The following is a 25653-nucleotide window of genomic DNA, read 5'->3' as shown; positions in this document are numbered from 1 at the left end:
CACTTTGGGTCCTAACTTCAGCCCTTCAAGTTTGTTCAACAGCCTCCTATGAGGAACTGAATCAAAGGCTTTGCTGAAATCCAAGTAAATTACATCTAGCATATGTCCTTGATCCAGCTCTCTGGTCACCCAATCGAAAAATTCAATCAGGTTCGTTTGGCACGATTTACCTTTTGTAAAGCCATGTTGCCTTGGATCCTGTAACCCATTAGATTCAAGGAAATACACTATCCTTTCTTTCAGCAACACTTCCATTATTTTTCCAACAACTGAAGTGAGGCTCACCGGCCTGTAGTTTCCTGCTTCATCCCTGTGAGCATTTTTATGAATAGGGACCACATCCGCTCTCCTCCAATCCCCAGGAATCACTCCCGTCTCCAGAGATTTGTTGAACAAGTCTTTAATAGGACTCGCCAGAACCTCTCTGAGCTCCCTTAGTATCCTGGGATGGATCCCGTCTGGTCCCATCGCTTTGTCCACCTTCAGTTTTTCAAGTTGCTCATAAACACCCTCCTCCGTGAACGGCGCAGAATCTACTCCATTTTCTCGTGTAACTTTGCCAGACAATCTCGGTCCTTCTCCAGGATTTTCTTCTGTGAACACAGAACAGAAGTATTTGTTTAGCACATTTGCTTTCTCCTCATCACTCTCCACATATTTGTTCCCAGCATCTTTTAGCCTAGCAATTCTATTTTTCATCTTCCTCCTTTCACTAATATATCTGAAAAAATTTTTATCTCCCTTTTTTACATTTTTAGCCATTTGTTCTTCCGCCTGTGCCTTCGCCAAACGTATCTCTCTCTTGGCTTCTTTCAGTTTCACCCTGTAGTCCTTTCTGATTTAGCTGATTTAGCACGCACTAAATGCTAACGCGTCCATAGAATACAATGGGCGCACGCTAAATCGGATAGCGCACCACAGTATAAGAGGGGGTATATGTTTAGTATTTTTATTTATTTTTATTGTTGGTCATTTTAAAAGTAGCTCGCAAGCCAAAAAAGTGTGGGCACCCCTGACTTTAAGTATCGTGCGGCCGCGCTTCTACTTTATTAAAAGTCCATTTTCCAAAAAGCATATTTAAGCAATATATCTCAGTCATTTTAATACAAAAGCATATTTTGCATCTTTAATAGGATTAGAGGGAACCCGATGCACCCTCTCCATCTCCAGTGGAGGTTGAAATTCTGGTGGCCCAACTGGAAGGACTGGTCCTATACCAAACAGTAATGGGAAAACCTTAGATGTACTGTTTGGTAAACCCACAAAAGCATTTGAAAAAAACATCCAATTGGGCAGCAAAAGTGAATGAAATTGAGTTGAAACCTGCAGAAACATCCGGCCAGAGGTGGCAGCAGAGATTTGTCTAAAAGGCTAAAGAGATAGTTGGTGCTTTCCTTGCTCTGCTCTCATTCATTGCCATGTGCCAGGAAGTGACTCCATGACTGTCCCGACTCCGCCCCTTCCACTGATTGGTCACAAGACTCCTGAAGGAGGAGACAGAAGGACAATAGGACACCCAATGACACTGATTGGAATGTACATTCCACCTTAGGATTGGTCAGAAACAGAATGCTCCTAGGAAGTCATAGAAGGGGAGAATGCTCATGTGGGTGGAGTCAAAAGAAGGCGGTCTTTCAAGTCTCTCTGGCACTGATTGGTCAGACTCCTGGGGAAGGAGTGAAGGGGGGAGATTCAGATCCCTCTTCTTTTTCCTGCCTTTGTCTCTTTTCCCTCCATTAGGAGCCAAGGCTGGAGCTGGTGCTGCGGAGAAGGGCAGGAGGATGGCTGAGCAGGTAGAAGAGGGACTGAGCCTGGCACTACCCCCTCCACTCCCCAGGCTCTTCTTCCTCATTCTCCTCCTGCTTTAGGACAATCTCACTTTCTGCTTCCTGGCACTGCTCCCTCCACTCCCCAGGCTCTTCTTCCTCATTCTCCTCCTGCTTTAGGACAATCTCACTTTCTCCTTCCTGGCACTGCTCCCTCCACTCCCCAGGCTCTTCTTCCTCATTCTCCTCCTGCTTTAGGACAATCTCACTTTCTCCTTCCTGGCACTGCTCCCTCCACTCCCCAGGCTCTTCTTCCTCATTCTCCTCCTCCTTTAGGACAATCTCACTTTCTGCTTCCTGGCAATGCTCCCTCCACTCCCCAGGTTCTTCTTCCTCATTCTCCTCCTGCTTTAGGACAATCTCACTTTCTCCTTCCTGGCACTGCTCCCTCCACTCCCCAGGCTCTTCTTCCTCATTCTCCTCCTGCTTTAGGACAATCTCACTTTCTCCTTCCTGGCACTGCTCCCTCCACTCCCCAGGCTCTTCTTCCTCATTCTCCTCCTCCTTTAGGACAATCTCACTTTCTGCTTCCTGGCAATGCTCCCTCCACTCCCCAGGTTCTTCTTCCTCATTCTCCTCCTGCTTTAGGACAATCTCACTTTCTCCTTCCTGGCACTGCTCCCTCCACTCCCCAGGCTCTTCTTCCTCATTCTCCTCCTGCTTTAGGACAATCTCACTTTCTCCTTCCTGGCACTGCTCCCTCCACTCCCCAGGCTCTTCTTCCTCATTCTCCTCCTGCTTTAGGACAAACTCACTTTCTGTTTCCTGGCACTACCCCCTCCACTCCCCAGGCTCTTCTTCCTCATTCTCCTCCTGCTTTAGGACAATCTCACTTTCTGCTTCCTGGCACTACCCCCTCCACTCCCCAGGCTCTTCTTCCTCATTCTCCTCCTACTTTAGGAAAATCTCACTTTCTGCTTCCTGGCACTACCCCCTCCACTCCCCAGGCTCTTCTTCCTCATTCTCCTCCTGCTTTATTTAGGACAATCTCACTTTCTGCTTCCTGGCACCGCCCCCTCCACTCCCCAGTCTCTTCTTCCTCATTCTCCTCCTGCTTTATTTAGGACAATCTCCCTTTCTGCTTCCTCCTCTCCCCAGGCTCTTCTTCCTCATTCTCCTCCTGCTTTAGGACAATCTCACTTTCTGCTTCCTGGCACTGCTCCCTCCACTCCCCAGGCTCTTCTTCCTCATTCTCCTCCTGCTTTAGGACACTCTCACTTTCTGCTTCCTGGCACTGCTCCCTCCACTCCCCAGGCTCTTCTTCCTCATTCTCCTCCTGCTTTAGGGCAATCTCACTTTCTGCTTCCTCCACTCCCCAGGCTCTTCTTCCTCATTCTCCTCCTGCTTTAGGACACACTCACTTTCTGCTTCCTGGCACTGCTCCCTCCACTCCCCAGGCTCTTCTTCCTCATTCTCCTCCTGCTTTAGGACACACTCACTTTCTGCTTCCTGGCACTGCTCCCTCCACTCCCCAGGCTCTTCTTCCTCATTCTCCTCCTGCTTTAGGACAATCTCACTTTCTGCTTCTTGGCACTGCCCCATCCACTCCCCAGACTCTTCTTCCTCATTCTCCTCCTGCTTTAGGACAATCTCGCTTTCTGCTTCTTGGCACTGCTCCCTTCACTCCCCAGACTCTTCTTCCTCATTCTCCTCCTGCTTTAGGACAATCTCACTTTCTGCTTCCCGGCACTGCTCCCTCCACTCCTCAGGCTCTTCTTCCTCATTCTCCTCCTGCTTTAGGAGAATCTCACTTTCTTTTTCCCGGCACTGCTCCCTCCACTCCTCAGGCTCTTCTTCCTCATTCTCCTCCTGCTTTAGGAGAATCTCACTTTCTTTTTCCCGGCACTGCTCCCTCCACTCCCCAGGCTCTTCTTCCTCATTCTCCTCCTGCATTACGACAATCTCACTTTCTGCTTCCTGGCACTGCTCCCTCCACTCCCCAGGCTCTTCTTCCTCATTCTCCTCCTGCTTTAGGACAATTTCACTTTCTGCTTGTTGGCACTGCCCCATCTACTCCCCAGACTCTTTTTCCTCCCCTCCCCAGACTCTTCTTCCTCATTCTCCTCCTGCTTTAGGACAATCTCACTTTCTGCTTCCTGGCACTGCTCCCTCCACTCCCCAGGCTCTTCTTCCTCATTCTCCTCCTGCTCTAGGAGAATCTCACTTTCTTTTTCCCGGCACTGCTCCCTCCACTCCCCAGGTTCTTCTTCCTCATTCTCCTCCAGCTTTAGGAAAATCTCACTTTCTGCTTCCTGGCACTGCTCCCTCCACTCCCCAGACTCTTCTTCCTCCACTCCCCAGGCTCTTCTTCCTCATTCTCCTCCTGCTTTAGGACAATCTCACTTTCTGCTTCCTGGCACTGCTCCCTCCATTCCCCAGGCTCTTCTTCCTCATTCTCCTCCTGCTTTAGGACAATCTCACTTTCTGCTTCCTGGCACTGCTCCCTCCACTCCCCAGGCTCTTCTTCCTTATTCTCCTCCTGCATTACGACAATCTCACTTTCTGCTTCCTGGCACTGCTCCCTCCACTCCCCAGGCTCTTCTTCCTCATTCTCCTCCTGCTTTAGGACAATCTCACTTTCTGCTTGTTGGCACTGCCCCATCTACTCCCCAGACTCTTCTTCCTCCCCTCCCCAGACTCTTCTTCCTCATTCTCCTCCTGCTTTAGGACAATCTCACTTTCTGCTTCCTGGCACTGCTCCCTCCACTCCCCAGGCTCTTCTTCCTCATTCTCCTCCTGCTCTAGGAGAATCTCACTTTCTTTTTCCCGGCACTGCTCCCTCCACTCCCCAGGTTCTTCTTCCTCATTCTCCTCCAGCTTTAGGAAAATCTCACTTTCTGCTTCCTGGCACTGCTCCCTCCACTCCCCAGACTCTTCTTCCTCCACTCCCCAGGCTCTTCTTCCTCATTCTCCTCCTGCTTTAGGACAATCTCACTTTCTGCTTCCTGACACTGCTCCCTCCACTCCCCAGGCTCTTCTTCCTCATTCTCCTCCTGCTTTAGGATACTCTCACTTTCTGCTTCCTGGCACTGCTCCCTCCACTCCCCAGACTCTTCTTCCTCATTCTCCTCCTGCTTTAGGACAATCTCACTTTCTGCTTCCTGGCACTGCTCCCTCCACACCCCAGACTCTTCTTCCTCCACTCCCCAGGCTCCTCTTCCTCATTCTCCTCCTGCTTTAGGACAATCTCACTTTCTGCTTCCTGGCACTGCTCCCTCCACTCCCCAGGCTCTTCTTCCTCATTCTCCTCCTGCTTTAGGACAATCTCACTTTCTGCTTCCTGGCACAGCTCCCTCCACTCCCCAGGCTCTTCTTCCTCATTCTCCTCCTGCTTTAGGAGAATCTCACTTTCTGCTTCCTGGCACTACCCCCTCCACTCCCCAGGCTCTTCTTCCTCATTCTCCTCCTGCTTTAGGACATTCTCACTTTCTGCTTCCTGGCACTGCTCCCTCCACTCCCCAGGCACTGCTCCCTCCACTCCCCAGGCTCTTCTTCCTCCTGCTTTAGGAGAATCTCACTTTCTGCTTCCTGGCACTGCTCCCTCAACTCCCCAGGCTCTTATTCCTCATTCTCCTCCTGCTTTAGGACATTCTCACTTTCTGCTTCCTGGCACTACCCCCTCCACTCCCCAGGCTCTTCTTCCTCATTCTCCTCCTGCTTTAGGACAATCTCACTTTCTGCTTCCTGGCACTACCCCCTCCACTCCCCAGGCTCTTCTTCCTCATTCTCCTCCTGCTTTAGGACATTCTCACTTTCTGCTTCCTGGCACTACCCCCTCCACTCCCCAGGCTCTTCTTCCTCATTCTCCTCCTGCTTTAGGACAATCTCACTTTCTGCTTCCTGGCACTGCTCCCTCCACTCCCCAGGATCTTCTTCCTCATTCTCCTCCTGCTTTAGGACAATCTCACATTCTGCTTCCTGGCACAGCTCCCTCCACTCCCCAGGCTCTTCTTCCTCATTCTTCTCCTGCTGTAGGACAATCTCACTTTCTGCTTCCTGGCACTGCTCCCTCCACTCCCCAGGCTCTTCTTCCTCATTCTCCTCCTGCTTTAGGGCAATCTCACTTTCTGCTTCCTCCACTCCCCAGGCTCTTCTTCCTCATTCTCCTCCTGCTTTAGGACACTCTCACTTTCTGCTTCCTGGCACTGCTCCCTCCACTCCCCAGGCTCTTCTTCCTCATTCTCCTCCTGCTTTAGGACAATCTCACTTTCTGCTTCTTGGCACTGCCCCATCCACTCCCCAGACTCTTCTTCCTCATTCTCCTCCTGCTTTAGGACAATCTCACTTTCTGCTTCTTGGCACTGCTCCCTTCACTCCCCAGACTCTTCTTCCTCATTCTCCTCCTGCTTTAGGACAATCTCACTTTCTGCTTCCTGGCACTGCTCCCTCCACTCCCCAGGCTCTTCTTCCTCATTCTCCTCCTGCTTTAGGAGAATCTCACTTTCTTTTTCCCGGCACTGCTCCCTCCACTCCCCAGGCTCTTCTTCCTCATTCTCCTCCTGCTTTAGGAGAATCTCACTTTCTTTTTCTCGGCACTGCTCCCTCCACTCCCCAGGTTCTTCTTCCTCATTCTCCTCCAGCTTTAGGAAAATCTCACTTTCTGCTTGCTGGCACTGCTCCCTCCACTCCCCAGACTCTTCTTCCTCCACTCCCCAGGCTCTTCTTCCTCATTCTCCTCCTGCTTTAGGAGAATCTCACTTTCTGCTTCCTGGCACTGCTCCCTCCACTCCCCAGGCTCTTCTTCCTCATTCTCCTCCTGCTTTAGGACAATCTCACTTTCTGCTTCCTGGCACTGCTCCCTAAACACCCCAGACTCTTCTTCCTCCACTCCCCAGGCTCTTCTTCCTCATTCTCCTCCTGCTTTAGGACAATCTCACTTTCTGCTTCCTGGCACTGCTCCCTCCACTCCCTAGGCTCTTCTTCCTCATTCTCCTCCTGCTTTAGGAAAATTTCACTTTCTGCTTCCTGGCACTGCTCCCTTCACTCCCCAGACTCTTCTTCTTCCACTCCCCAGGCTCTTCTTCCTCATTCTCCTCCTGCTTTATGACAATCTCACTTTCTGCTTCCTGGCACTGCTCCCTCCACTCCCCAGGCTCTTCTTCCTCATTCTCCTCCTGCTTTAGGACAATCTCACTTTCTGCTTCCTGGCACTGCTCCCTCCACTCCCCAGGCTCTTCTTCCTCATTCTCCTGCTTTAGGACAATCTCACTTTCTGCTTCCTGACACTGCTCCCTCCACTCCCCAGGCTCTTCTTCCTCATTCTCCTCCTGCTTTAGGAGAATCTCACTTTCTGCTTCTTAGCACTAACCCCTCCACTCCCCAGGCTCTTCTTCCTCATTCTCCTCCTGCTTTAGGACATTCTCACTTTCTGCTTCCTGGCACTGCTCCCTCCACTCCCCAGGCACTGCTTCCTCCACTCCCCAGGCTCTTCTTCCTCATTCTCCTCCTGCTTTAGGAGAATCTCACTTTCTGCTTCCTGGCACTACCCCCTCCACTCCCCAGGCTCTTCTTCCTCATTCTCCTCCTGCTTTAGGACAATCTCACTTTCTGCTTCCTGGCACTGCTCCCTCCACTCCCCAGGTTCTTCTTCCTCATTCTCCTCCTGCTTTAGGACAATCTCACTTTCTGCTTCCTGGCACAGCTCCCTCCACTCCCCAGGCTCTTCTTCCTCATTCTTCTCCTGCTTTAGGATAATCTCACTTTCTGCTTCCTGGCACTGCTCCCTCCACTCCCCAGGCTCTTCTTCCTCATTCTCCTCCTCCTTTAGGACAATCTCACTTTCTGCTTCCTGGCACTGCTCCCTCCACTCCCCAGGCTCTTCTTCCTCATTCTCCTCCTGCTTTAGGACAATCTCACTTTCTGCTTCCTGGCACTGCTCCCTCCACTCCCCAGACTCTTCTTCCTCATTCTCCTCCTGCTTTAGGACAATCTCACTTTCTGCTTCCTGGCACTGCTCCCTCCACTCCCCAGGCTCTTCTTCCTCATTCTCCTGCTTTAGGACAATCTCACTTTCTGCTTCCTGACACTGCTCCCTCCACTCCCCAGGCTCTTCTTCCTCATTCTCCTCCTGCTTTAGGAGAATCTCACTTTCTGCTTCTTAGCACTAACCCCTCCACTCCCCAGGCTCTTCTTCCTCATTCTCCTCCTGCTTTAGGACATTCTCACTTTCTGCTTCCTGGCACTGCTCCCTCCACTCCCCAGGCACTGCTTCCTCCACTCCCCAGGCTCTTCTTCCTCATTCTCCTCCTGCTTTAGGAGAATCTCACTTTCTGCTTCCTGGCACTGCCCCCTCCACTCCCCAGGCTCTTCTTCCTCATTCTCCTCCTGCTTTAGGACAATCTCACTTTCTGCTTCCTGGCACTGCTCCCTCCACTCCCCAGGTTCTTCTTCCTCATTCTCCTCCTGCTTTAGGACAATCTCACTTTCTGCTTCCTGGCACAGCTCCCTCCACTCCCCAGGCTCTTCTTCCTCATTCTTCTCCTGCTTTAGGATAATCTCACTTTCTGCTTCCTGGCACTGCTCCCTCCACTCCCCAGGCTCTTCTTCCTCATTCTCCTCCTCCTTTAGGACAATCTCACTTTCTGCTTCCTGGCACTGCTCCCTCCACTCCCCAGGCTCTTCTTCCTCATTCTCCTCCTGCTTTAGGACAATCTCACTTTCTGCTTCCTGGCACTGCTCCCTCCACTCCCCAGACTCTTCTTCCTCATTCTCCTCCTGCTTTAGGACAATCTCACTTTCTGCTTCCTGGCACTGCTCCCTCCACTCCCCAGGCTCTTCTTCCTCATTCTCCTGCTTTAGGACAATCTCACTTTCTGCTTCCTGACACTGCTCCCTCCACTCCCCAGGCTCTTCTTCCTCATTCTCCTCCTGCTTTAGGAGAATCTCACTTTCTGCTTCTTAGCACTAACCCCTCCACTCCCCAGGCTCTTCTTCCTCATTCTCCTCCTGCTTTAGGACATTCTCACTTTCTGCTTCCTGGCACTGCTCCCTCCACTCCCCAGGCACTGCTTCCTCCACTCCCCAGGCTCTTCTTCCTCATTCTCCTCCTGCTTTAGGACAATCTCACTTTCTGCTTCCTGGCACTACCCCCTCCACTCCCCAGGCTCTTCTTCCTCATTCTCCTCCTGCTTTAGGACAATCTCACTTTCTGCTTCCTGGCACTGCTCCCTCCACTCCCCAGGTTCTTCTTCCTCATTCTCCTCCTGCTTTAGGACAATCTCACTTTCTGCTTCCTGGCACAGCTCCCTCCACTCCCCAGGCTCTTCTTCCTCATTCTTCTCCTGCTTTAGGATAATCTCACTTTCTGCTTCCTGGCACTGCTCCCTCCACTCCCCAGGCTCTTCTTCCTCATTCTCCTCCTCCTTTAGGACAATCTCACTTTCTGCTTCCTGGCACTGCTCCCTCCACTCCCCAGGCTCTTCTTCCTCATTCTCCTCCTGCTTTAGGACAATCTCACTTTCTGCTTCCTGGCACTGCTCCCTCCACTCCCCAGACTCTTCTTCCTCATTCTCCTCCTGCTTTAGGACAATCTCACTTTCTGCTTCCTGGCACTGCTCCCTCCACTCCCCAGGCTCTTCTTCCTCATTCTCCTGCTTTAGGACAATCTCACTTTCTGCTTCCTGACACTGCTCCCTCCACTCCCCAGGCTCTTCTTCCTCATTCTCCTCCTGCTTTAGGAGAATCTCACTTTCTGCTTCTTAGCACTAACCCCTCCACTCCCCAGGCTCTTCTTCCTCATTCTCCTCCTGCTTTAGGACATTCTCACTTTCTGCTTCCTGGCACTGCTCCCTCCACTCCCCAGGCACTGCTTCCTCCACTCCCCAGGCTCTTCTTCCTCATTCTCCTCCTGCTTTAGGAGAATCTCACTTTCTGCTTCCTGGCACTACCCCCTCCACTCCCCAGGCTCTTCTTCCTCATTCTCCTCCTGCTTTAGGACAATCTCACTTTCTGCTTCCTGGCACTGCTCCCTCCACTCCCCAGGTTCTTCTTCCTCATTCTCCTCCTGCTTTAGGACAATCTCACTTTCTGCTTCCTGGCACAGCTCCCTCCACTCCCCAGGCTCTTCTTCCTCATTCTTCTCCTGCTTTAGGATAATCTCACTTTCTGCTTCCTGGCACTGCTCCCTCCACTCCCCAGGCTCTTCTTCCTCATTCTCCTCCTCCTTTAGGACAATCTCACTTTCTGCTTCCTGGCACTGCTCCCTCCACTCCCCAGGCTCTTCTTCCTCATTCTCCTCCTGCTTTAGGACAATCTCACTTTCTGCTTCCTGACATCTCTTTCCAAGGGGATTGGGGGCACTGGAAGCCTTCTTATGCTGCTCTGGAGCTTGGTGTTATATTTTTGTAGGTTTGTTTAGTAGTTTTCTTGGGGACTAAATGACCAAATTGAAATGCAGTCTGTGCTTATGGTTTGAATGCTTGAAGTGAAACCATTCGAGCACTGGGTGGTACCCTGATGCTAATCACCTTTTGTCCAGACATTAGGTTTTGAGCATCGGCCCATGGGGGAGGCAGATTGACAGAGAAGTATGGGATGCGTTTGCACCGGGAGGAAGTTGTGTTTGCTGGAATGGGAAGAAAGAAAAGAAAAGCTAGGGGAGTGGGCAGAGAAAACCACCAGGTGGAAGGGTCATCTATCTTAGGGAGGGGTTCATACTGGTTGGAGAAGGGAGGACTGTGTGTTGGGGGGGGGGAGAGAAATTACAGCCAAAGCAGAATTTAACTACAGTTTCAATGCCAAAAGAAAGGCATGAGGGTGGTCACGTGTCAGGAGAGTGCATCCTTCTGAAATCTAATGCGTTCTGAGCACCTCCTTGAGTGTTTCTCTGGTTTGTTTCAGATGTGGGTGAAGTTGGAGGACGTCACCGTCTCTTTCTCCCAGGAGGAGTGGGAGTATTTAGATGAAGGACAGAAGGAGCTTCACCGGGAGGTGATGAAGGAGAATTATGAGCTCCTGCGGACTCTAGGTAAGAACATAAGAACATAAGAAGATGCCTCCGCTGAGGCAGACCAGAGGTCCATCCTGCCCAGCGGTCTGCTCCCTCAGCGGCCCATCAGTCCCACTGCCTGAACAGTGGTCCCAGACTAATTTTGTAATTTACCTCTAATCCTAATCCTAAACCTACCTCCACTCCTATCTGTACCCCTCAATCCCTTTGTCTTCCAGGTACCTATCCAAACCTTCTTTGAAGCCCTGTAGCGTGCTCCTGCTTATCACATCTTCCGGTAGCGTGTTCTATGTATCCACCACCCTCTGGGTGCAAAAGAACTTCCTGGCGTTTGTTCTAAACCTGTCCCCTTTCAATTTCTCCGAGTGCCACCTTGTACTTGTGGCTCCCAATAATTTGAAAAATCTGTCCCTGTCTACTTTTTCTACGCCCTTCATGATCTTGAAGGTTTCTATCTTGTCTCCTCTAAGTCTCCGCTTTTCCAGGGAGAAAAGCCCCAGCTTTTTCAGTCTGTCAGTATATGAGAGGTCTTCCATGCCCTTTATTAGCTTAGTTGCTCTTCTCTGGACTCTCTCAAGTACCGCCATGTCTTTCTTGAGGTACGGCGACCAGTACTGGACACAGTACTCCAGGTGTGGGCGCACCATTGCACGATACAGTGGCAGGATGACTTCCTTCGTCCTGGTCGTGATACCTTTCTTAATGATACCCAAAATTTTGTTTGCTTTCCTTGAGGCTGTGGCACACTGCGCTGACGCCTTCAAGGTTGTGTCTACCATCACTCCCAGGTCTCTTTCAAGGTTGCTCACCCCCAGCGGTGATCCCCCCATTTTGTAAGTGAACATCGGGTTCTTTTTCCCTACATGCATGACCTTGCATTTCCCTATGTTGAAGCTCTATGGATTCCCCTTTGACATCATTTACCTTGACTTCCAGAAAGCCTTCGACAAGGTGCCACACGAAAGACTGCTAAGGAAGCTATGGAACCACGGGGTGCAAGGGGAGGTCCACTGATGGATCAAAAACTGGCTGGCGGACAGGAAACAGAGGGTTGGAGTAAAGGGCCATTACTCAGACTGGCAATGGGTCACGAGCGGAGTTCCACAGGGGTCGGTGTTGGGACCGCTCCTGTTCAACATATTTATTAACGACCTGGAGGCAGGGACAAAATGTGAGGTTATTAAATTTGCAGATGACACCAAACTGTACAGCAGGGCTAATAACATGGAGGACTGCGAAAATCTCCAAAAAGATCTGACAACGCTGGAAGGGTGGGCCAAAAAGTGGCAAATGAGCTTCAACATAGGGAAATGTAAGGATTGCATGATCTGCGTTTTGGGGTCATTTGAGACTTTTCCCCTGACTCCAGCTCCTGCTCTTTGCCTGGGTCAGTACCTGAGATTGGTTCTGTGGGTCTTTTCACTTGAGACCAGCCCTTGCCAGTCAACACTCAGTATTTACAAGTGTTTGTGATGAAAGCAGGAAACCTGAAGCAGATTTTCTGTTATTCCTTATGTTAAAATCCCTCCTCAGGCCATAAGGAGTGTCTGGCAGTGGGTTAGTCTGAGGTGGCACTCTAGGGGGCGCTATGGTACGTTAATACTCTTGCTCCTTCCTCGTTGAGGTGCAGTCCGTCCTTCCTGTAGTAGAAACATAGAAACATAGAAAGATGACGGCAGATAAGGGCCACAGCCCATCAAGTCTGCCCACACCATCGACCCTCCCTTTTAAGTCTAATTGTAATACTGCCATTCTACTGACCCGCTCTTTCAATTCTATACCCTAGTGATCCTATCCTTTGGCTGACCCTCGTAGGGATCCCACATAGGTATCCCATTTATTCTTGAAGTCTGGGATGCTGCGTGCCTCGATCACCTGCATTGGAAGCTTGTTCCAGTGCTCAATCACTCTCTCCGTGAAGAAGTGTTTCCTGGTGTCTCCACGAAACCTCCCTCCCCTGAGTTTGAGCGGATGACCTCTTGTGGTCGAGGGTCCCTTCAGGAGAAAGATATCATCTTCCACCTCAACCCATCCCGTGATGTACTTGAATGTCTCAATCATGTCTCCCCTTTCCCTACGCTCCTCGAGAGAGTAGAGCTGCAATTTGCTCAGTCTTTCCTCGTACGGGAGACCCTTTAGCCCCGAGACCATCCTGGTGGCCGTCCGCTGAACTGATTCAACTCTGAGCACATCTTTACGGTAATGTGGTCTCCAAAATTGCACACAGTACTCCAGATGAGGTCTCACCATGGCTCTGTACAATGGCATCATGACTTCAGGCTTCCTGTTGACGAAGCTTCTCCTGATACAACCTATCATCTGCCGTGCTTTAGATGAAGCCTTCTCCACTTGAGTGGCAGCCTTCATATCAGCACTGATGATTACTCCTAAATCTCGTTCTGCTGTAGTTCTGGTTAAAGTTTCTCCATTCAGGGTGTAAGTTCTGCAAGGATTTTTGTTACCGAGATGCATGACCTTACATTTATTGGCGTTGAAGCCCAGCTGCCAGATTGAGGACCAACTTTCTAGAGTACGCAGGTCTTGCTCCATAGCATCTTTTAGATTATAGTCGTTTACTATATTGCATAGTTTGGCGTCATCAGCGAATAAGGTTACCTTGCCTTGAAGCCCTTTAGTCAGATCCCCAATGAATATGTTGAAGAGGAGAGGGCCCAGGACTGAACCCTGTGGCACTCCGCTAGTCACTTCCGACATTTTAGAAAGGGTACCATTAACCACCACCCTCTGAAGTCTGCCACAAAGCCAATCTTTGACCCATGTAGTTAGAGTCTCTCCTAATCCCATCGATTTCATCTTGTTCAGCAGCCTGCGGTGTGGGACGCTGTCAAACGCTTTGCTGAAGTCCAGGTACACGACGTCCAAGGACTCGCCTGAGTCCAGTCTTTTTGTTACCCAGTCAAAGAAGCTGATAAGATTGGACTGGCATGACCTACCTTTGGTGAATCCATGTTGACTGGGATCCCGGAGATTTTCCTCGTTCAGGATCGTATCTAATTTATACTTAATTAGTGTTTCCATGAGTTTACACACTATTGAGGTGAGGCTTACCGGTCTATAGTTCGCAGCCTCAGCCTTGCAACCCTTTTTATGTAGAGGAACGACGTTGGCAGTTTTCCAGTCCAACGGAACTTTCCCCGTACTTAGTGAGAGATTGAAGAGCACTGCTAACGGTTCCGCCAGAACATCTCTCAATTCTCTGAGCACTCTTGGGTGTAAATTGTCCGGTCCCATGGCTTTGCTTACCTTGAGCCTTGCCAGTTCGTTGTAGACGTCCCCAGGTGTGAACTCAAAGTTCTGAAATGGGTCATCCACGCCTTGTTTTACTTTCAACTGTGGTCCATGTCCTGGTGCCTCGCAGGTGAAGACTGAGCAGAAATATTCATTTAGTAGTTCTGCTTTCTTGGAGTCCGCCACTGCGTAGTTTCCGTCCGGTTGTCTAAGGCGTACTATACCGTCTGTGTTCCTTTTCCTATCACTGATATACCTAAAGAAGGATTTGTCCCCTTTTTTAATGTTCTTTGCCAGAGTTTCTTCCACTCGAAGTTTGGCCTCCCTAACTGCTGTTTTGACCGTTGCAGATCTGGTCTTATATTCTACTTTAGTTTCTTTTCTCTGCGTACGTTTGTAGGAAAGAAATGCTTTTTTCTTCTCCTTAATGAGGTGCGAGATCTCTTCAGTGAACCATTGGGGTTTGTTGTTTCTTTGCCGTTTATCTACTGATTTTATGTAGCGGTTAGTTGCTTCGTGTATGGATGATTTCAGGTACGACCACATAGTTTCCACATTGCCGGTCTCTGCTTGGTCCTGCAGCGTCTGATGAACGAAATCTCCCATGCTTCTTTTCCAGAACGTTGTCCAGTTGCGCACGAAGTCAAAGCCTTCCTCTTCGCACCATCGTCTCATCCAGGCGTTGATCGCTTGCAGTTCCCCTTGCCTCCTTCCATCCGCTCTTGGTACCGGGAGGATCTCGGAGAAGGCCACCTTCACCTCCCTGATCTTCAGTATTCTTCCGAGTGAGCGGAGCTGACCCTTCATTTCTTCCCTGTCATATTTCCGTCCGCTCACATCGTTGGTTCCCACATGGATAAGCACAACAGTGTCCTCTCCCCCTGCGCTGTCTATGATCCTGGAGATCCTGTTGGCCACATCCTTCACTCTTGCTCCTGGCAGGCAGGTGACGAGTCTATCCTCTCTCCCTCCTGCGGTGTAGCTGTCCACATGCCGTACGATGGAGTCTCCCACGATGATCCCCATCTTCTTTATTTGGTGGTTCCTTGGGGGTCGTAAGTCTACATCCATGGTATAGGGCCGATCTTCTTCTTCCTGCGATACTCCTGAAGTCGTTTTCTGCTCTTCGGGTGGGGGGGGGGTGTCCTCCTGCAGTCTCCCTCTTACTCCTGGTGTGTGATCGCCCCTTGTCTCCGCTTCCTTTTCTCCAGAATTTGCAGGGTCTAAAACCGGATTGAGTTTCATGTAGGAGAGAGAACTGATTAAGAAAATCCATCAGTTGGGTGTGTACCAATCCCTCCATGATTTTTACAATAAACGGAATGGATGCTACCGGTCTGTAGTTGGTTATTAGGGCTGAAGATTCTTTACGATTTTTTAGGATTGGGGTTATTATTATGTGACCGTTGTTAGTGAGGAACTTCCCAGTTTTTAGGTTATGGGTTAAGTATTGCAGCAACGATAGTTTTAAATTCTAATGGCGCCGCTTTCATCATTTCTGGGGAGCATGAGTCCAGAGCGCAATAAGATTTAGAGTATTTGTTATAGAGTTTGGTACAATGATTCCATTCTAAGTCTTGAAAGGAACTCCAGCTCATATCTGCTGGTATTTCATGACCTTGTATGTTAGCTATTTAGCTTCTTAGGTTTTTAATTTTTGAATCGAAATGCAGTGCTAAATCATTCACAGAGGGTAACTTAGTGTTGTCTATGGGTGTGGTGTAGCGAGTTGTGTCAAATAAATTCGTGATCAGGTCGAACAGCTCTTTTGTGTTGATTCCTTGGGAACCATTGCAAGATAGGTTGATTTTCGTAGAGTAGAATGCTTTACGTTTGTCTGTTATCAGTTGTTTGTAGATTTTTATGTTAGTTCTCCATTTGTTACGGTCTGCCAATTCTGTTTTTTTCCAAATTCTTTCCAGTCGTCTAGCAAGTTGTTTCATTTTTAGAAGTTTGGTGTCAAACCATTTGTTATATTTATTTGCGCTGCTTTTGCTATTACGTTTAGGGGCAATTTTATCTAAAATGGATGTTCTTGTTGTCGTCCAGTGATCCCAGAAATCGATTCCTTCTTCTATCTCCGCTTGAGTTCATATTGTGACCAGTATTCTTCTGGATTAATATAACCTCTTGTGTGATGTTCTCTTTTTATCATCGGACGTGTTTTAGATTTTCGATGAGGTCAGATTAACTTGAAATAATAAGTAAAATGGTCAGACCAGATATCGTGACACCAGGTGCCTTCAGGTAGAGAGATGATAGGGTCTAGGATTTCCTTTGTGGACATGGCTACCACATCTAAGTGATGGCCTTTTTCATGTGTTTGTGTGGGTAAAGGGAGGTTGTAGTTGAGTAGGGATAGAAAGTTTTTAAACTCTTTCGTGTTTCATCTAGGTGTATGTTTATGTCTCCTGCGATGATATTGTAAGAAGGACCAATTGAATTGTGTAGGACAAATTCACAGAAGTCTTCTTTGGCTTTGGGCCAGCTTTTTGGTGGGACATAGAATAATATGCAAGATAGGGATTCTTCCAGTTGACTGTTGTTGATTTTACAGGCTAAAATTTCTAGTTGGTTGGTCACTTTGGAATCTAGTAGTTCGAACTCAAATCCCTCTTTAAGAATAATTGCTAATCCTTCTCCTTTTTTTCCTGTGCGGTTTAGCGTAAGGATTTTAAAATTATCTGGTAGGAGATCAATTATTATTGGATCATCTTCAGACAATAGCCAAGTTTCGGTTAGAAAAAGGCAGGCTATTTGCTTGCTGATGATCCAATCATTAATTAGGAAAGCCTTATTCCTGACAGATCTAGTATTAAGATAGGGTGTGATAGGTTTGGTAGAGGTAGTGGTTTTGATGGGTTTTACTTGCCTTATTCTTTTTTTAAGGGTTCTTTTATTTGAGATAACATTAATGTGATTTATTATGTCTTCTGTGGGTTAGTGATGTGTATGATTGATAGATCAGGGTAGTTGATTGATTGTAATTGTGGGTAGAGTGAGTTAACGTCTTTGATGTTGCCACTTAAGAGACAGATCAGTAAAATCAGTAGGAGATTCATGTTTGCAGGGTAGAGTATTTCTTCCTAATACAGAAACTGTATTAGTTTCCCTAAAAATTCTTGATTTATAGTTTGTATGGTTGTTAGATGGATTGATCTAGTTCTTAAAGGTGACCCAAGTGGATATAGTTCTTAAGCAGTCCTAATGCAAGTCTCTAGCAATCTAACAATTATATATGTCTCTGATGGTTACACATGCCTCTAGCAATTACACATGCATCTCAAAATTCATCACCTCTGGTCAGCAATAGAAGGAAGTGGACAACATGCTTCCTGAGGTCGCGCTGACCGTGCAGACATGCTCTCTTCTTGCAAATTTCTAAATAAGTCATAGTCCTGTAATTAGTACCTAATTTTGTAACTCTCCTGGAAATGTCCAGTTTACTCTTTTGAAATCCGCCTAGAACTGCAAGGTTAAGGCGGGATAAAAGTCACTAATGTAATGGTCAAAGCAGAGAATATAGAGGGGTTGAAAAGAGGGTTTTGGCCAGGTACTAGTGACCTGGATTGGTCACCATGCGAACGGGCTACTGGCTTGATTGGCCAATGGTCTGACCCAGTAAGGCTATTCTTCTGTTCCAAATTAGATTGTAAGCTCTTCTGAGCAGGCATCATCTATTGAATGTTACATCTTTGAGCACCAAAGAAGTGATAAATAAGTTTCTGGAGGAAAGATTTTGAGTCAGGTAGAGAGAAGAGCCAGGAACTAGATCTACTCTAGGGATCTGCCGGAGGGGCCACGGTTGGACTTGATGGAGCTTGAACCGGGCTCGGAAGGACCAAAAGAGCACTTTGACTTGAATATGATCACCCACTCTCTTTGCATCCAGGGCAGGATTAATTCGTCGAAGGCCCCTAGGCACACAAGTCCACTGGGCCCCATGGATTTACCCAGTTTCTTCTTTACTTCTTTATTTCTTTTACTTTAAAATTCAAAACAAACAACAAAGATGACCATACCAGTGCCAGTGTAGTTTTCCTTCTATGCAACCCCCAAACATCCCTGAACAAATCTCCCCTTCCTAGAGGAAGAGATCTACAGCTGGCAGGGCTTTGGGAAGCATTCGGGTAGGAGGCATGGGGCAAGAAAATTTAGTGCCCGTCATTTTATTAGCTTTCAGAGGTTAAAACCTCTCTCTTCAGGTCAGTAAACTATACTCTTGTTACAGTATCCCTGTCCTGACCTGAGGAAAGAAGTTATGGTATAAACAGGATCACCTTATTTCCATTTTCTATTAATAAACAATCATCAACACAGCTACAATAATACTTTATCCTAAAGCAAAAATAAATAAAACAAGAAGAAATTTTTTCTGCCTGTGTTGTCTGGTTTCTGCTTTCCTCATCTCATCATCATTCTCTTCCTTCCATCCACTGTCTGCCCTCTCTCTGCCTCTTCCTTATGGTATCTGCTCTCTTTCTATTCCTCTTCCACAAACTGTCTGCCTCTCCCTTCCATATCTCTCTCTCTCCCCTCCCCCATTGGTGTGGCATCCATCTACTTCTCTCCGCTCCCTCCATGGTGTGGCATCTGTCTTCTTCCCTTCTGTCTCTCCCTCCCTCCCAGAAGATTTTAGCATCTCTCTCTCTCTCTCCTCCTTTCTTCCCCACAGATCTGGTATCTGTCTCCTTTTTCCTTTCCTCCTCCCAGGTCTGGTATCTGTCTCTTCCCCTTACCCCCTGCTCTGGCATCTCTCTCTCTGCTCCCTTCCTCATGTCCTTTCCTGGTCTTCCTTCTCAATTTATTTTCTCCCTCTGTCTAAATTTTTTCTTACTATTCAGTCCTCAATGTCCCTCTTTCATTGTATCTACCTATAGCTTGCCAGCTCTTTCCCTCGCTTCTTCCAGTATCTAACTCTATTCTTTCCCCCAATCCAGCATGTTTCATCTTTCCTTTCTCCTTCCCACTGTCTGCTCCCTTCTCTCACCCCACTTCCATTCAAAGTTTGCTCTCCCACTCCCTCCCACTGCCATTCAGCGTCTGTTCCCCTCTCTCTACCCCTTCTATCTACTGTCCACTCTCTCTCTTGCCCCTTCCATCCACTACCCTCTCTGCCCTTTCCATCCAATGTCCACCCTCTCTCTCTCTCTTCCATATGGCATTTTTAAGAGTGTGTGTTTTTTAACAACTGAATTATGTATGTTTATTTAACTGTCTCTCCTTTGTACATGATTCATTTCAGCTTCACCCCTCTCCATTTTTCTGTCTCCAACCCTTCCCCTATGCTTTGGCATATCTCTCTTCTCCTTTCCTTCCTTCCTTACCAATCAACTCCAAGGCCTGACATCTCTCTCCTTCTCTTCTCTCTATCCCTCCCCCTCCATGCTCAAGCATCTCCTCTCGTTCCTTTCCCTCTGATTTGGCATCTGTCTCCTTAGTTTCTGTTCCTCCTCCCATACCCTGGCATCTTTTTGCTCTCCTGCTTTTCTATCTATACCTCCCCTACATTATCTGACATTTTCTCTCCTTTCTTCCTTTCTCTCCCTCCCTTCTTCCTTGCCACTAGTCTGCCATCTGTCTACTTCCCTTTCCTCCCCCTCCATGGTCTGGTATCTCCTTTCCTTCCCCTCCCTCCCATGGTCTTGCTTGGCTTCTCTCTTCCTTCTCTCTCCTCAATTGGGTGCAACAGCATTTCTCCCCGCCCCTCCCCCCTGACTGCCTGGTTAGGTGAGGACAGATTCTCTCCCTTCCACTCCCTCACTACCATCTTGCCCACCGCCCATAAGCGAACTGAACCTAGGCCAAGTGGCTCTAACACTGTGCATGCCGCTTTCCCTTCTCCTAAGCAGGAAGTTATGTCATGAGGGGGGAGGAGAAGGGAAGCCGGCGCACTCAGTGTTAGAGCCCCACGGCTTGGCTTGCGGGCGAGAGGACAATGAGGGAATGGAAGGGAGGGAAGTTGACCTCCTCTCACCAGGCAGTTGGAGGCCCCCTGCCCTATTTACTCCCCCCTAATGCTGGCCCTGGGGCTCCCCTGATATTTTTGGGCCTCAGGCACGTGCATCTCTGGTACTGATCTGCTTGGAAATGTTGTTTTCTGAACAGTGAGTAGGTGGTAAATGTACAAAGGGGTTTTGTATTACTGAACTTGTTCAAAGGTTTAATCCTACAATAATATACATTGTTCTTTTTTTATTTAGAAAAAGATGACCCTAAAAATAATCACTGGAAGCTCAGTGAGAAGCCTGAAGGAGTAAAGATGTTATCAGAAGGAGAGAAAGAGGAAACTTCTTCCTGCTCTGTCTGGGGAGAGAAGGAAAAACATCAAAATCAAAAGTATTCACCAGGAGAGTCAGCTCTGCTCAAGATCACACACACAGGGGAAGACCAGACGGACCAGATGAGAGATCAAAGATGTTCATGTGATGTATGTGAGATATTCCTCAGCGATCGTTCAATTCTGAAACCACATCAGAGATCTGATACTGAAGAGAGATCATTTACATGTTCGGACTGTGGGAAAACCTCCAGTCAAAAGGGAGAACAGAAAACCTGCTTAAAAGAGATACATTTTACATGTTCTGACTGTGGGAAAAGTTTCAATAGAAAAAAAGAGCTAATGCAACACAGGAAAAATAATAAAGGAACTAGAATGTGTACAAGTATCAAAGATGGGGAAAACGTTATCAATACAGGAAACATTATAAAATACCAGAAAAACAATACTGACAAGAGAACATCTTCATATCCTGGTTGTAAAAAAAATATAAATCAGGATAAGAAATTCACAAGAAAAACCAAATTTAACCCAGGAGAAAGATCAGTTTTAAATACTGAATGTGAGAAAAGCTTCAGTGATGGGGAACCATTCACAGATCATAAAAAGGCTGAAACTGGTGAGGAATCAGCCACTTCTACTAAATCAGAAGAAATATTTTGCAAGATGGCAAATATCCCAGAATATCAGGAAACTGACAAAAATGAAAGGTTATTTACTTGTGTTGACCGTGGTAAATTCACTTGCTGGAAAGGAAACCAGAGAATGAAGAAGAAAATTCACACAGGAATGAAGCCATTTTCATGCGCTGAGTGTGGTAAAAGCTTTAGTCAGAGGGAATTATTGAAAAAACACCAGAGAGTCCACAGTGGAGTAAAACCATTTTCATGCGCTGAGTGTGGTAAAAGCTTTAGTCAGAAGGGAAGCCTGACAATACACCAAACAATTCATATTGGAGTGAAGCCATTTACATGTACTGAGTGTGGTAAAGGCTTTAGAATTAAGTCACATCTCAAAAGTCACCTGCCAGTCCATACAGGAGTAAAGCCATTTTCATGTACTGAGTGTGGTAAAGGCTTTAGAATTAAGTCACATCTCAAAAGTCACCTGCCAGTCCATACAGGAGTAAAGCCATTTTCATGTACTGAGTGTGGTAAAAGCTTTATTCAGAAGGAATTATTGAAAAAACACCAGAGAGTCCACAGTGGAGTAAAACCATTTTCATGCGCTGAGTGTGGTAAAAGCTTTAGTCAGAAGGGAATCCTGACAATACACCAAACAATTCACACTGGAGAGAAACCATTTACATGTACCGAGTGTGGTAAAAGCTTTAGAATGAAGGCACATCTCAAAAGTCACCTGACAGTCCATACAGGAGTAAAGCCATTTTCATGTACTGAGTGTGGTAAAAGCTTTAGTCAGAAGGAATTATTGAAAAAACACCAGAGAGTCCACAGTGGAGTAAAACCATTTTCATGCGCTGAGTGTGGTAAAAGCTTTAGTCAGAAGGGAAGCCTGACAATACACCAGAGTATCCACACTGGAGTGAGACCATATATATGTACCGAGTGTGGTAAAAGCTTCGGAACAAAAGCAGTTCTTAAAAACCACCAGGTCATCCACACAGGAGTGAAACTATTTAAGTGTTCTGAATGTGGTAAAAATTTTAATGACAAGGGAACACTGACAGAACACAAGAAAATTCACACTGCAACGAAGCCATTTACATGTACTGAGTGTGGTAAAAGCTTCATTCATAAGGCAGCCCTCACCGGGCACCAGGCAATCCATACTGGAGTGAAGCCATTTACATGTTCTGAGTGTGGTAAAAGCTTCAGAAGCAAGCAACAGCTCAAAAATCACCTGACAATCCACACAGGAGTGAAGTCATTTATATGCGCTGAGTGTGGTAAAAGCTTTACTCAGAAGGGAAGCCTGACAATACACCAGAGTATCCACACTGGAGTGAGACCATGTATATGTACCGAGTGTGGTAAAAGCTTCGTAACAAAAGCAGTTCTTAAAAAGCACCAGGTCATCCACACAGGAGTGAAACCATTTAAGTGTTTTGAATGTGGTAAAAATTTTAATGACAAGGGAACACTGACAGAACACAAGAAAATTCACACTGCAGTGAAGCCATTTACATGTACTGAGTGTGGTAAAAGCTTCAGAATTAAATCACAGCTCAAAATTCACCAGATATGCCACACAGGAATGAAGCCATTTACATGTACTGAGTGTGGTAAAAGCTTCATTCGTAAGGCAGCCCTCACCGGGCACCAGGCAATCCATACTGGAGTGAAGCCATTTACATGTACTGAGTGTGGTAAAAGCTTCATTCATAAGGCAGCCCTCACCGTGCACCAGGCAATCCATACTGGAGTGAAGCCATTTACATGTACTGAGTGTGGTAAAAGCTTCAGAATTAAATCACAGCTCAAAATTCACCAGATATTCCACACAGGAATGAAGCCATTTACATGTACTGAGTGTGGTAAAAGCTTCATTCGTAAGGCAGCCCTCACCGGGCACCAGACATTCCATACTGGAGTGAAGCCATTTACATGTACTGAGTGTGGTAAAAGCTTCATTCGTAATGCAGCCCTCACCGTGCACCAGGCAATCCATACTGGAGTGAAGCCATTTACATGTACTGAGTGTGGTAAAAGCTTCAGAATTAAATCACAGCTCAAAATTCACCAGATATGCCATACAGGAATGAAGCCATTTACATGTACTGAGTGTGGTAAAAGCTTCATTCGTAAGGGAGACCTCACCAAGCACCAGGCAATCCATAATGCAGTGAAGCCATTTACATGTACTGAGTGTGGTAAAAGCTTCAGAAGAAAGTCATATCTCAAAATTCACCTGATAAGCCATACAGGAGTAAAGCCATTTTCATGTGCTGAGTGTGGTAAAAGCTTTAGTCGGAAGGAATTATTGAAAAAACACCAGACAGTTCACAGTGGAGTAAAACCATTTTCATGCACCGAGTGTGGTAAAAGCTTCAGAACAAAGACACAGCTCAAAATTCACCTGACAGTCCACACAGGAGTGAAGTCATTTTCATGCACCGAGTGTGGTAAAAGCTTCAGAACAAAGACACAGCTCAAAATTCACCTGATAATCCATACAGAAGTAAAATCATTTTCATGCACCGAGTGTGGTAAAAGCTTCAGAAACAAGGCATATCTCAAAATTCACCTGAAAAACCATACAGGAGTGAAGCCATTTTCATGTGCCAAGTCTGGTAAAAGCTTTAGTCAGAAGGAACACTGACAAAACACCAGAGAATCCAGATTGGAGTAAAGCCATTTTCATGCTCCGATTGTGGCAAATGCTTTAGTCGGAAGGGAACATTGAAAAAACACCAACAGTCCACACTGGAGTAAAACCATTTTCATGCACCGAGTGTGGTAAAAGCTTCAGCAGCAAACCAGATCTCTTAATTCACCTGATAATCCATACAGGAGTGAAGCCATTTTCATGTTCTACATGTGGCAAAAGCTTCATTCATAAGGCAGCCCTCACAAGACATATCTTCATCCACAGAAGATTGAAGCCATTTAATTGTTCTGAATGTGGTAAAAACTTTAATGACAAGGGAACACTGACAGCACACAAGAAAATTCACCCTGGAGTGAAGCCATTTACATGCACCGAGTGTGGTAAATGCTTCAGAACTAAGTCACAGCTCATAATTCACCTGATAAGCCATACAGGAGTGAAGTCATTTACATGTACTGAGTGTGGTAAAAGCTTTAGTCGTAAGGGAATATTGAAAAAAACACCTGACAGTCCACAGTGGAGTAAAACCATTTTCATGCACTGAGTGTGGTAAACGCTTTAGTCATAAGGAAACATTGACAGAACACCAGAGAAGCCACACTGGAGTAAAACGATATTCATGTTCTAAATGTGGTAAAAGCTTCAATCGGAAGGAACAGCTCACATACACCAGAGAATCCAAACTGAAGTAAAACCATTTTCATGCACCGAGTGTAGTAAAAGCTTCAGCAGCAAACCATATCTCAAAATTCACCTGATAATCCATACAGGAGTGAAGCCATTTTCATGCACCGAGTCTGGTAAAAGCTTTAGTCAGAAGGAACACTGACAAAACACCAGAGTAAAATTATATTGATGTATTGAGTGTGGTAAAAGCTTCAGTAGGACAGACCTCACAAAGCACAACACCAAACACAAAGGTGTGAAGCCATTTTCATTTGGAAAGAAGCACTCACCATGGACCAGAGAACCCATAGAAGGTTACAGCTGTGTTCATGCACCAGAGAATCTACAGTGGAATGAAACCATTTTGATGTACCAAATGTAAAAGTTTTATTACAAAGAAGACACTCACAGACATAAGACTAGCCACACTAATGAAACCATTTCTATGTTCTGAATGTGGTAAGCTTTACTGACAAGGGAACATTGACAAAACACCAGAGAAACCACACTGAAGTCAAGTGTTTACATGTTCTAAGTGTGGTAAAAGCTTCAGTCAGACAGTAAACCTGAAAACACACCAGAGTATCTGGAGTGAAATCGTATTCATGTACTGAGTGTGGTAAACTCATCAGAAGGAAGCAAGACCTTATAAGATACCAGATCATTTGAAGGGGTGCAATTTCAGTTGGGGCACTCTCCATCAAGGGTTATAAGGTTAGTCCAGCAAGTTTCCACTTTTTTTCATTCTGTAGGAAAAATATGGAACAAGAAAAGTGGAAACTCGCTGGACTGCCCCTTCATACATAGAGAAGTGAAGCCATTTTCATTCACTGACTGTGGTAAAATCTTCAGAAGGAAGTCAGACCTCAGAAGACACCAGACCAAGCAAAGAGGAGTGAAGCCATTTTCATATTCCACTATGGCAAAAAGTATTCATGAGAAGGGAACACTGATAATACACCAGAGGAGGCATATGAAAGTAAACCCATTTCCATATCCTGAGTGTGAGAAAAGCTTCAGAATGAAGACACACCTTAAAAATCACCTGATAATCCATATAGGTGTGAAACAAAATTCATGAACTTAGTTTGGTAAAAGTTTACAGAGAAGGGATCTTGCACCAAGCATCAGAGGATCCAGAGTGGAATGAAACCTTTTCTATGTAGTAAATGTGGTATAAGCTTTAGTGACAAGGGGGAACTGAAAATGCAACTGAAAATCCACACCAGAGTGAAGGCATTTACATGTACTGATTGTGAAAATAGCTTCACTTTGAAGGCAGAAATCGTTACATCTCGGAGAATCATAAGAACATAAGCAGTGCCTCTGCCGGGTCATACCAGAGGTCCATCCCGCCCAGCAGTCCGCCCCCGCGGCGGCCCAACAGGTCATGA

General features: G+C 46.8%; 2 protein-coding genes across 3 annotated transcripts in view; one reads left to right on the top strand and one right to left on the bottom strand.

Annotated features, from left to right (window-relative positions):
- Nucleotides 1–25653, bottom strand: part of LOC117354717 (zinc finger protein 850-like) — a 948741-nt gene that overhangs the window by 905047 nt on the left and 18041 nt on the right. The gene's annotated exons all lie outside the window — the stretch shown is intronic.
- On the top strand, nt 1503–25653 carry LOC117354721 (zinc finger protein 11-like). 2 transcript variants are annotated; one of them, XM_033932649.1, is made up of 3 exons: nt 1503–1606; nt 10665–10791; nt 20226–25653. In XM_033932649.1, the coding sequence occupies exons 2-3, from the start codon at nt 10665–10667 to the stop codon at nt 23582–23584; spliced, it is 3486 nt and encodes a 1161-aa protein (XP_033788540.1). In that variant the 5' UTR covers nt 1503–1606; the 3' UTR covers nt 23585–25653. The 2 variants fall into 2 exon arrangements, with proteins under 2 accessions (XP_033788540.1, XP_033788539.1); XM_033932648.1 differs by lacking the exon at nt 1503–1606 and adding an exon at nt 1655–1793.

This window comes from Geotrypetes seraphini, chromosome 2, assembly GCF_902459505.1.
Source record: "Geotrypetes seraphini chromosome 2, aGeoSer1.1, whole genome shotgun sequence".
Classification (NCBI taxonomy): domain Eukaryota; kingdom Metazoa; phylum Chordata; class Amphibia; order Gymnophiona; family Dermophiidae; genus Geotrypetes; species Geotrypetes seraphini.
The sequence above is the reverse complement of the archived record's forward strand: the minus strand, read 5'-3'. Positions and strand labels throughout refer to the sequence as shown.

Excerpts from the sequence above, each read along its gene's own strand:
- LOC117354721 (XM_033932648.1), top strand. Across the intron at positions 10,792-20,225 it reads TGAGCTCCTGCGGACTCTAG|AAAAAGATGACCCTAAAAAT; the intron begins GTAAGAACATAA and ends TTTTTTATTTAG.